The sequence below is a fragment of the Dipodomys merriami genome, unplaced genomic scaffold, assembly GCF_024711535.1.
Source record: "Dipodomys merriami isolate MVZ:Mamm:240054 unplaced genomic scaffold, mDipMer1.0.p SCAF_21, whole genome shotgun sequence".
Lineage (NCBI taxonomy): Eukaryota > Metazoa > Chordata > Mammalia > Rodentia > Heteromyidae > Dipodomys > Dipodomys merriami.
In genome coordinates this window covers 7,567,757-7,580,527 of record NW_027203493.1, presented here as the reverse complement: position 1 = coordinate 7,580,527, position 12,771 = coordinate 7,567,757, and the positions used below count along the sequence as shown (strand labels likewise).

The window sequence follows — 12,771 nt, the reverse complement described above, 5'->3', positions numbered from 1 at the left end:
GAAGGTGAGGAGGAAAGGGATGGTAGGGGAAAAACAAAGGAGGGGATAACAATGTTTGACAGGAAATAGACTCATTACCTTGCTCATGTAACTGTAACCCTCTGTACAGTATCTTTACAATAAAAAAATTCCTTAAAATACTACCATCCAAAGAAAACTTTTAAAAAGTGGAAACTCATATACTTAGAAATCAAATGTGATAGTAAAAATAGTATTTCAACTTTTTGATATCCATTCTTGTATGTGTGTGTGTGTGCGCATGCGTGCGTGCGCGCGTGCCTGCGTGTGTGTGTGTCCTCCCAGTCCTGGGGATTGAACTCAGGGCCTAGACAGTCCCTGAGCTTCTTTTGCTCCAGGCTAGCACTCTGACACTTGAGCCATAGCACCACTTCCAGCTCTGTTTATGCGGTACTGAAGAATTGAACCTAGGGCTTCATGCATGCTAGGCAAGCACTAAGCCACATTCCCAGCCCTGGATATATATTTTATAAAAATGGGATTATAGAATGCTTGTTTTTTATTTTTATTTATTTATTTATTTTGTCGGTCGTGGGGCTTGAACTCTGGGCCTGGGCGTTGTCCCTCAGCTCTTCAGCTCAAGGCGAGCGCTCTACCACTTGAGCTACAGCGCCACTAGAATGCTTGTTTTTTTAAAAAAAGTAATTTTAAATAGTTCTATTTAGGACAAAAAAAATCCTCATTTAAATTGATAAAACATGTACCGTGAATAAGAAACTCCTTAGAAAACTTTATAGTATCTTCATTCCTTATGAGTCTCCTCTAAATCAAATAAAACCTATATTCTTAAGAGCTAGAAGAACTGAAAGGTTGAGATTACATGTACTATATATTAAATTAAAAAGTTTTTGATATCACAAGAAAAAGGAACTAAAAACAAACAATGGTTTCACTGCAGTAATGTTAACTAGATGGTCAAATTATCCTTACTGGCATAATCTTTTTTTTTTTTTTTTCAAATTCTTTATTGTGATTAAGTGTTACATAATTTCCCAAATTTCACAGTATGTGGGATAGTGATGCCTAGTTAAAGTCAAAAACACATTCTAACTTTCATGGGGCAAATTGTCTATCATGGTCTATAACATTTATGAGTTCTATGAGCTTTGCAATAGTTATTTCTTCCACATTGGCTAATATGTACATTTCTTTTGTTTTACATAGCATCAGCTGTTCCCTCTTTCCCACTTGTTCCCTCTCTCCCATCGCTGCCATTGAGTTGCTTAGTTCATTTTGATCAATGTCCAGTGCAGCTGATGGGTCCTTACTGGCATAATCTTTGAAGTAAATACATCTTTTTTTTTTTTTCAGATAGCCTGTGAACTCCAATAAAACCCCAGAAAACTGGAAGTGGCACTGGGGCTCAAAGTGGTAGAGCACTAGCCTTCAGCTCAGGGATAGTGCCCAGGCCCAGAGTTCAAGCCCCATGACCAACAACAACAACAAAGTCTCACAGATTTTTCTGCTGGGGCTGGTTTCAAACCACAATGTTTATATCTCAGCCTTCTGAGTAGCTAGGATTACAGGTGTGAGCTACCAGTGTGTGATGAAAATTAGTATATTCTAAAACTGCTCATAACTAACGATCTATAAACATACATAAATTAATTTCTTAGTACCAGTCAAGATTTTGGTTTTTTTTTTTAAACCAGAACAGTAAGAAAACTACTTACTTTCCTGCTACATGAGCATTTTCAACATAAACAAGTGCAGCTTCTAGTCCTTTTAATTGAACCACTGCATTGGAATCTGTAACAAATTTTTTAATCAATCCTAAAAATTTGGACCATTCTGGGCTCTTTTCATCCTTTATTTTCTGGAAGATCTTCAGGGCATCTTCATATCCACTTAGTCTTGCTTTCCACAACTAAAAAGAAAAGTATTTGAAACAAAGCTTAACTATATTTTGTATTAATATTCTGGAGGAGAGGAGATAAAAAAAGAATACATTCCGGGCTGGGAACGTGGCTCAGTGGTAGAGCGCTTGCCTTGCATGCATGAGGCCCTGGGTTCGATTCCTCAGCACCACATAAGCAAAAAGAAAAAAGCCGGAAGTGGTGCTGTGGCTCAAGTGGTAGAGCGCTAGCCTTGAGCTGAAGAGCTGAGGGACAGCACCCAGGCCCAGAGTTCAGGCCCCATGACCGGACCCCAAAAAAAAACAAACAAACAAAAACAACAACAACAACAAAAAGAATACATTCCAACACTAGGTAATTTGAATAATGAATCCAATGTCTGCAGACAAACCCATTAAAAAGAGTTAAATAAATTGACAGCTTTCAAAAAATTAGTACATAAGCTTCTAATGAATGCTTTACTAAGGTTATCTAAAATTCTGAGTGGCTATACATTATAACTATATTTTATTTACTTTGTTTTCAGGTATTATACTAACACACACACATACACAGAGAGAGAGAGAGAGAGAGAGAGAGAGAGAGAGAGAGAGAGAGAGAGAGAGATGACATTCAAACAGGAGAAATTATACTGATGGCCAGGAGGAAATAGAACTGTGGCTCAAATAGTATTATGCTGGCCTTAAGTGAAAAAGCTAAGGGACAGTGCCCAGGCCCTGAGTTCAAGCCCCAATACCAGCACACAAAACAACAACAAAAATAAACAAGAAACTTCACTGATGAAGCTGGGTAGATGACAAAGCTTCCAGCACTTAGGAAACTGAGGCAGTAGGATAATGAGTTTGAAGCCAGTCTAGGTTACACAGTGATTCTGAGGCTAATCTGAACTACTCAGTGAAAACCTATTAAGAGAAAGATGAGAGATATGCTGAGAATGGCCTTGAACTGCTATTCTCTACCGCCCAAGTAGCTAGAGTTTTAGGCTTGAAGCACCAGCTCCAGATAAATTTTTTTAATTAATTATTATTACCTTTAATAAACAATTGATATATTGAATATGTCAATTTATGAGTACAATGCATCTTAATTAATGTCAACCCATCCATCATCCTCTCCATCTCTCTGAAACCAAACCATACCCTCAAATAACCTGGTTCTATTTTCATGTATGTATGCTGATTATGACTGCATTTGCCCAACCCTTGCTCTCCATTCATCTGCCATCCTCTTTCCTTGATTTTCCCATAACTTGATAAAACATGTTTCAGCTTCCTGGTATTCATTTTGTTAAGCTATAAATTAGTTGTTCAAAGTAGTTATACCACTGGAATTTTCCCCTCAGTATATCATAGTCAATTTGTTTGTGTATATATGTATATAACCCTGTATGTTTCCTATGCTTATAACTTAGAACTTCTACATCTGAGCCTGACTTCACTTAACATAATTTTTTTCCAGGTCAATTTAGTTCCCCTGTAAATTACATATTATTATTCTTCCAAATGGATGAGTAAAATTCACACACACACTCACACACACACTCACATTTTCTTGATCCACTCATCCATTGTAAGGTAGCTGAACTATTTCCATAACTGAGCTATATGAGTAGTATAGCAATGAACATGGGTGTGCAAGTGTCTTTTCTATCCTGACTTGAATTGCTATGGGTAAATGCCCAAGGGTGGTTATTACTGATGATAAAATTACTTAGGAAGTCACTTCTTAAAGTTATAAAGTGCTTTACTTCATATTATTTCTTTGGATTTTTTTTTTTTTTTTTTTTGGGTCCAGTCGTGGGGCCTGAACTCTGGGCCTGGGCGCTGTCCCTCAGCTCTTCAGCTCAAGGCTAGCCCTTGGGCCACAGCGCCACTTCCAGCTTTTTTTCTTTTTGCTTATGTGGTGCTGAGGAATCGAACCCAGGGCCTCATGCATGCAAGGCAAGTGCTCTACCACTGAGCCACCTTCCCAGCCCCTTCTTTGGATTTTTCTAGAGTCACAAAACTGTTTACATTGATCTAATTTTTAATGACAAAGTAACAGTACTTAAGAAGGTATTAGTGTTTTTCTAATCACAATGTAAAGAACATATCTTAAGGCAATAGTGTAATTGCTGAGAAAGAAAACCAATGATACTGAAATTTAAACTGTAGAAAAGTCTTACCTTGTGCTCACATTTCTGATCCACTGGCAGTTTCAACCATTCGTTGTCATCTCCCATTGTGCTTCTAGTTTTTCCTTGGACTTAATAGTAGTTCCTGGTCAGATAAAAGAAGGTACACCTAGTAACTCTAGCAATCAAGTAGTCTTTTAAGAAGGAAAAAAAAAGACTTTTCTAAGATTCTTTTATCAATAAGAATAAAAAAGCCCATTGTCTTGTTGGATACCTATTTAATTCCATTAAGGATAGTATTTATTAGCGTACATTAGGAATACAGAGGGGATTTTCATTGTTACATTTCTACTCTTGTATACAATATATTTCAATCAGTCTCATCCCTTGTATCACTTAGTCCCTTCATAAAACAATTTCAACATGTTTGACTGTTCTACTTTCATCCATTTACTTTGAACATACTATATTATTCCTCATTCATTCTCCCTATTAGCCCAACCTCTTTCTGCTAGTACTCTCCCAAGAAGCCTGTTTCTCTTTCCCAATACCTTACTGATCAACAGTTTTCATATGTAGCTGCAGGGCTGGGAAGGTGGCTCAGTGGTAGAGTGCTTGCCTTGCATGCATGAGGCCCTGGGTTCAATCCCTCAGCACCACATAAGCAGAAAAAGCCAGAAGTAGCATTGTGGCTCAAGTTCCAGAGTGTTAGCCTTGAGCTGAAGAGCTGAGGGACAGTGCCCAGAGTTCAGGCCCCATCACCGACCCCCACCCCCCAAAAAAACCAACTTCATATGCAGCTACAATGTATTTCAAAATTATTTACTCTCTTTTTCCCTTTCCCCTTCCTCTTTTCCTTCTAAGTAGTCTTTTAGTTAGACTTATGTTTTAAATTTATTTATATTTTATGTTTATATAGTTAAGTTTTATATTTATCTAACTCTGTATTTAAATAGATATGTATGTATGCTACTACTCATGATAAGTATGTCTTTTAGGTATAATGATCACATATAAGTAAAAACATACAATATCTGGTATGCATGTGTTTGTATATCTGTGTTAGTTACTGGGGGCCAATACTAGGGCTTAAACTCAGGGCCTCATGTTTGTGCTTAAGACCAGCACTCTACCTCTTCAGCCCACCCATTCTCCCTGCCTTTTTTTTTTTTTTTGCTGGTTAACTAACGATAATTGTCAGATTTATCTGCTCAGGCTGGTTTTGAATCAAAATCCTGATTTCAGCCTCCTGAGTAGCTAGAATTATAGGCCTCCATCACCTCATAGAATTATAAGCCTCCACCACCTACCTCAATTTTTTTTTTTTTACGATTCTTTGCAGAGGGGCTGGGAAGGTGGCTCAGTGGTGGAGTGCTTGCTTTGCATGCATGAGGCCCTGGGTTCGATTCCTCAGCACCACATAAGCAAAAAGAAAAAAACCGGAAGTGACGCTGTTACTCAAGTGTTAAAGAGTTCTTTCCTTGAGCTGAAGAGCTGAGGGGCAGCGCCCAGGCCCAGAGTTCAGGCCCCATGACCGGACCCCCCCCAAAAAATAGATTCTTTGCAGAAAAGAAAAATAAATCCTAAAATTCATACATAACCCTGAATAGCGAAAGTACTACTGATCCAGGTGCCAGTGGCTCACACCTGTAATCCTAGCTACTCGGGAGGCTGAGATCTGAGGATTCAAAGCCAGCGCAGGCAGGAAAGTCCATGAGACTCTTATCTCCAATTAACTACTAGAAAACCAGTGTTGTGGCTCAAGTGGTAGAATGCTTGCCTTGAGCTGAAGAGCTCAGGGACAGTGCCTACACCCAGAGTTCAAGCCCCACGACCAACCAAAAAAAAAAAAAAGTAATACTGAGTAGAAAAAGTTATGCTAGAGGTGATCATAATTCTGGACTTCAAATTATTTAACAGAGCCATGATAGCAAAACCAGCATGCTATTGGTAAAAAGACATACATGAAGACCAATGAGAATGGAATAGAAAAACTAGAAATAAAACCACACAGTTACAGCCATTTTGTTTCTGACAAATAAATACAACAGAAAACAAATCAAATCACATACAACAGAAAAAAGGACAGCCTTTTTCAACAGTCCTGAGAAACCTAGTTATTTACATGCAGGAGATGGAAACTAGACTCCTCTCTCTCACTTTATAGAAAACTCAACTCTAACTAGATAAAAGGCTTTAATGTAAGATCTGCATTCTTTTTTTCTTTTCTTTTTTGGTGCTGGTCCTGGGCCTTAAACTCAGGGCATGGGTACTGTCCTTGAGCTTTGGTGTTCAAGGCTAGTGCTCTACCACTTAAGCCACAGCTCCATTTCTAGTTTTGTGTGGTTAACTGAAGAGTCTCATGGACTTTGCTATGTAGGCTGGCTTCAAATCACGATTCTCAGATCTCAGCATCTGAGTAGCTAGGATTATAGGCTTGAGCCACTGATGCTTGGCTGATCTGAAACTTTTAAACTATTATAGGAAAATATAGGGGAAACATAAGAACGTATGGGCAATTATTTCCTGAATTATGACTCTATAGCCCAGAAAACAAAGAAACAAACAAAAGGACAAGTAGAACTGTACCAAATTAAATTTTTTTTTTTTTTTTTTTGGCCATTCATGGGGCCTGAACTCTGGGCTTGGGTGCTATCCCTCAGCTCTTCAGCTTAAGGCTAGCGCTCTACCACTTGAGCCACAGCGCCACTTCCGGCTTTTTTCTTTTTGCTTATGTGGTGCTGAGGAATCGAACCCAGGGCCTTGAGCATGCAAAGCAAGTGCTCTACCACTGAGCCACTTTCCCAGCCCCGTCAAATTAAATTTTTTACATAGCAAAAGAAACAAAATTACCAGAACAAAGATACAATCCACAAAATGGGAAATCTTTCCAAGCTACTCAACAGATAAAGGGTTAATATCCAGAATATATAAAAAGATCAAAAAAATTAAACAGTAAGAGAGCGGGCGACCCAATTAATAAATGGACCAATGAACTGAACAGGTAGTTCATGAAGAAAAATGCAAATGGCCAAGATACATGAAAAAAACTCATTATTCTTATCCATAAAGAAAATACAAATAAAAACTACAGAAAGAGTCCATCTCATACATACATATTAACTAATTTTAAAAAAAGAAAAAGAGAAAAAAAGAAAGGCTAACAAAATTGGACAGACACCAGTAGCTCATTCCTATAATCCAGCTCCTCAGGAGGCTGAGATCTGAAGGTTAGTGTTATAATACTGGCCTACACAGAAAAGTCTACAAGTAAGCAACAGTTTACTAGAGGTGTAGCTCAAGTGGCAGAGTACCAAGTGAGCAAGCCAAGCAAGTGTGATCCTTGAGTTCAAAGCCCAGTTCTAAAACATAATTGTGTAATTAATGCACACTAATAAAAAATTCATAAAAGAACCTAAGAACTAATGAAGTTTACTAACAAAAGTCCTGAGGAGGTTAAGAATGGGTTGACTGTAAAGGTTAGAGTTCTATCTAATGACAGTCTAAATGTAATCCAGGCTAGTCCCAGGTCCATAGGAGGTGAAGGCAGGAGATCATTTAAGCCCAGAAGTTTGGGGTCAACCTGGGCAACATACCTATATCCATCTCAAACAAAATTTCCTGAATGACCAATGATGTGTGATGATGTGCTCAATTAAAACACCACCACCTCACACACAATGCATGTTGAGAAATCTATTCAGACCATGTCCAGGAGAGACAACTGGATTAAAGTAGCATAACAATTTTGTAGCTGTCACAGATAATTTAAGATTTTTATTACTTTTTTTTTTTTTTTTTGTCGGTTGTGGGGCTTGAACTCTGGGCCTGGGCACTGTCCCTCAGCTCTTCAGCTCAAGGCAAGCACTCTACCAACTTGAGCTACAGCGCCACTTCCGGTTTTCTGGTGGATTATTGGAGATAAGAGTCTCACGGTCTCTTCTGCCCCGGTTGGCTTTGAACCTCGATCCTCAGAGCTCAGCCTCCTAAGTAGCTAGGATTACAGGCGTGAGCCACTAGCGCCCGGCAAGATTTTTATTACGTAGTAAAGGCCAAGTAAAATCTAGCAGGTAGAAAAAAAATGACAAACCCTACCTTCACTTAAAAAAAAAAAAAGCTTCCACTGCCTCTAGGTACTCCCCATTAAAAAAGGACAAACGCCTCTTGCAGGCATATTGTGTATTATCAGGGGACTAGGAATCTGAACTACTTCCCTAAAAGGTTATCTCAACAAATTTTGGTGTATTTGCTTTCCTTGTTCTGGGACAGAGGCCTCCCACATATTCCCTCAGAGACAGAGACAGGTAAAGAGCTGTGTCTTTCACATTGTGCTATTCTATCAGCAGGAAAGAAGGTTAAACTGGACTCTAATAGATGACCACTGTCAATGTCTCCAAAGGCGGGGGGGGGGGGGGCAAATACCAACACAGGCCTCTGGAGAGATAGAAAACTAAACTGGCTGTAAATTAGGTCAACTTTTCGAGTTACGGCTCATTTGTACCAAGGAGGCTGAAAACTTTATGCTTACTCATCCCAATGCTACTCAGGTCTCCAAATCACAAGCTACAGATCCAAGGCCATGAGCACTAGATTCAGCTCCACCCATCCAATTTTAACTAAGCTATACTTGGATAAAAACAATTCTTTCCTCACTATAAGGAGGAATCAGGCTAGGGAAATGCCAGGTTATAGGCACTGCTCACCCACTGCATATCCAAACAAACACCCTAGGGCTGCTTTTACTACCCATAAGTAGAACAGATGTCCAGGCTTTAGTTCACTGCAGCCAGCATTGTTTATGCTCTTTCACAGCCTTCCAGCATTGTTTATGCTCTTTCACAGCCTTAGCCTGGTAGGCCAGGAAAGTCCTTGGTACTATCCACCAGTACTTCCAGCACAGGGACACAGGGATACACAGTTACAAAATACCTGACCCTCATTCACAGTCTGACACTTACACTCCCTGGCAGGGAGGGGTCTGGGCACGAATGTCCGATTCCTACAGATCCTTCAGCAGGCAGGCAGGCAGGCAGGCAGGCAGGCAGGCAGGAGGCAGAAGCTCTGGTAAGGCTGGCTATTGGGAAACACATCCACTGGGGCTGGAATCAAAGCACACTAAGTGCCCTCAGCATGCACATCAGAGGCTTAAAGGAGCAGCAGCATATAGAACCTTCAACTAGAGATTTGCAAGCTTCAGGGTGCTGCATCTAGCCTACAGTTTTTTTTTTAAGGCAAATTAAGGATAAACTAGGAAGACTATTAAAGTTGGGTGGACTTCTTATTTAGTGTATAATGTTCCAGTGACAAAGGAGAGGACCAGTTTCCAATGTCACAATCCTAATCCCCCTCCAGGGTTTAAAAATATGTATTAGCTGGGAGCTGGTGGCTCACATGTGTAATCCTAGCTACACAGGAGGCTGAGATTTAAGGACCACAGTTTGAAGGCAATCCCAGGTAATAAAGTCCACCCATGAGACTCTTAATCTCCAGTTAACCACCAAAAATAGAAATAAACTGGGTGCTCATAGTTTATGCCTATAATCCTAGCTAATCAGGAGTGAGAGCTAGGAGGATCCCAGTTTAAAGCCAGCACCAACAGGAAAGTCCATGAGACTCTTATCTCCAATTAACCACCAGAAAACCTGAAGTACTATTGTGGCTCAAAGTGGTAAAGAGCTAGCCTTGAGTGAAAAAGCTCAGAAACAGCACCCAAACCCTGAATTCAAGCCCCACGACCAACAAAATAAATAAATAAATAAATAAATATCCAGAAGTGGAGTTGTGGCTCAAATGGTAGAGCACTAGGCTTCAGCAAAACTCAAGGACAATGTCTATCTAGGCTCCGAGTGCAAGCCCCAGGATCAGCACAGAGGCTAATAACAGCCAGACCCAATTATATAAGATGCGTTTTCCATTTACTCTCCTTAGACTTGAAAAGTTCTTCAAGTGTAAATTCAAAGCCTCAGTCACCTCATCCTTTCAAACTTCTCTATCTATAGTAGGAAGAACCCTAGGTAATGTAGGTAATAACAGTTGATAGGCTGGAAGGCAATAGGTAAGAGAAAAACCTTCTCTTCTTATGACCTTTCAAATATTAACCAAGTCTTTTACATAAGAAATACTACATACAGTATACAATGTGATGTACAATCATCTAATTTAATATGAAGAGTGCTTGAAAAACTGTAGGGCAGGGGCTGGGAAGATGACTCAGTGGTAGAGTGCTTGCCTTGGATGCATGAGGTCCTGGGTTCGATTCCTCAGCATCACATAAGCAGAAAAAGCTGGAAGTGGGCCAGGTGCTGGTGCCTCACACCTGTAATCCTAGCTACTCAGGAGGCTGAGATCTGAAGATCATGGGTCAAAGCCAGCCCAGGCAGGAAACTCCGTGAGACTCATCTCCAATAAACCACTAGAAAACTGGAAGTGGCGCTGTGGCTCAAGTGGTAGAGCACTGGCCTTGAGCAGAAGAGCTGAGGGGACAGTGCCCAGGCCCAGAGCCAGAGTTCAAGCCCCATGACTGACCAAAAAAACAAAACAAAACTGTAGAGCAACATTCATTAATGTTTAAGGGAGTTAAATCATGGTCTTTTGAGATCACCAAAGGTTATCAATGAGTTTCAATCTTCTTTTCCTATGAAGTGTTTCTATAGTTTGTCTTAGCATGTGCTTAGAGGAGAGATTTACATTTTGTTTCATTTGGGTAGAATCTAACTATGTAGTCCAAGCTGGCCTCAAAATGGCAATCTTCCTGCCTCAACCTCCTGTGTACCATTCACCATGACTCATATACTTTTAGGTTTGTATTCCTACAAAGACTTTATTTTTCTGCTGTTACTGGACTTGATACTCTTGCTTAGCTTTTTCTGCTAAAGCCTGGTGCTCTACCACTTGAGCCACACTACTACTTCTGGGGTTTTTTTGCTGGCTAGCTGGAGATAAGAGTCACATCAACTTTTCTGCTTAGAATGGCTTTGAACCATGATCTTCAAATCTCTGCCTCCTGAGTAGCTAGAATTATAGGCATGAGTTAACAGCTGAAGAAATAAATATATGGCCAGACGCCCATGGCTCACACATGTAATCCTAGTGTCAGGAGGCTGAGATCTTAGGATCACGGTTCAAAGCCAGCCCTGGTAGAAAAGTCTGTGAGACTCTTAACTCCAATTAACCGACAGAAAACCGGAAGTGGTGTTGTGGCTCAAGTGGTAGCATGCTTGCCTTGAGCTGAAGAGCTCAGGGACAGCACCTAGGCCCAGAGTTCAAACCCTATGACTGACAAAAAAGGAAGGAAGGAAGGAAGGAAGGAAGGAAGGAAGGAAGGAAGGAAGGAAGGAAGGAAGGAAGGAAGGAAGGAAGGAAGGAAGGAAAGAGGGAAGGAAGGAAAGAAGGAAGGAAGGAAAGAGGGAAGGAAGGAAAGAAGGAAGGAAGGAATGTACCTTACCAAAAGCCCTATGGTTATCATCAAACCAATATGAGAATCAATTTAGTGAGGCCAACAACCATTCAAAAGCAACCTAACATCTCTAATATGAACAATTCAAAATACTTACTTATTTACTTTTGTAGTCCTCGGGATTGAACTCTGAACATGATGCTTGCTAGACATAGTACTCTATCACACTCATAGGCCTCAATATTCCACAACACAAACATGAAGACTGCTCTAGAGAGACAACCCAAGTTACTGTATTCTTATTCTGAAAGTCTTAGAGAACTATAGGATAAAGTTATCAGGAAGAAAAATGATTACAATAGTCTGATTTTGAAGTACCAAGGCAATCTCATTCTTCACTGCATTTAATTGTGAATTATGTATTTAAGATCTTTTTTCATTACATCCTCACCATGATTACCACTGTTCTGAAGGTTTGTAGGTCAGATTTTAAGTGCAGCAAAGGCTGGAAGATATCTTAATTATCTTTTTTTTTCCATTGGGTTAAGCAAAATAAGTATTCAACAAATACTGATTCTATAAGACATAGTCATTACTTTCTGTTATATAGAATTTTTTGTAATTTATATGATCTAAATAAGCATAAATATGCACACATTAGTGAATATCCAGTGGTGAGCTTTTTAGAAAAATCAGAGAAAAATAATAAATGATTGTACCCTTCAGTCTCAAGACATCAGAATTTAAGATGATTATTACAGTTTCATTAGTCCTAAACATTTAAACATTTTATATAAATATTCCTCAATAATTCTTTGGTTTCTCATTAAACAAATGTCACAATGCAAACATAATCCACCTTATTAATAATTTTAGTTATTATTAGTATTACTTTGGTGCTGGGAATTAAACCCAGAGCATTGTTGCATAGTATGGAAGTGTTTTACCACAGTTACGTCTCTACTCTTATTTTAGTTATGGCTTTTTTTTTTTTTTTTTTGCCAGTCCTGAGGCTTGAACTCAAGGCTTGGGCACTATCCCTGAGTTTCTTTTGTTTTATGCATGCTAGGCAAGCACTCTACCACTAAACTACATTCCTAGCACAGCCTTTTTTTCTTTACAGAGAGAAAACTAGACATAAAATATTCATAATTCTATAAATTACTGGGAGTAATAGTCTCCTTAGGAAATAATTCTGTAAATAGTACCCATGTATATGAATGGAAACTGGAAAGGAACATGTTTACAAGGTGGCACACCTACCTGAATATTCTATTATCAGTGATTACTGAAAAGAACTTACCAGTGATACTCACAAGACACTTTGTTGTTACAATTCCCTCAAAGTAGGAGAAAAACAAAGGAGAGGGTAACAATGTTCAACAATA

At 39.4% G+C, this 12,771-nt stretch overlaps 1 protein-coding gene across 4 annotated transcripts in view; it reads right to left on the bottom strand.

Annotated features, from left to right (window-relative positions):
* The window catches only part of Ckap5 (cytoskeleton associated protein 5), a 91,674-nt gene that overhangs the window by 68,131 nt on the left and 10,772 nt on the right, over positions 1–12,771 (bottom strand). For 2 of the 4 annotated variants that reach the window (XM_070032429.1, XM_070032430.1), the window contains exons 2-3: positions 4,039–4,132; positions 1,692–1,885 (exon numbers count right to left, since the gene is read on the bottom strand). In XM_070032429.1, coding sequence (XP_069888530.1) covers positions 1,692–1,885; positions 4,039–4,095 — 251 coding nt within the window. In that variant the 5' untranslated portion in view covers positions 4,096–4,132. Of the gene's footprint in view, positions 1–1,691; positions 1,886–4,038; positions 4,133–5,297; positions 5,407–8,945; positions 8,968–12,771 lie in introns of those variants that run through there. The other 2 variants (XM_070032432.1, XM_070032431.1) reach the window with 2 other exon arrangements.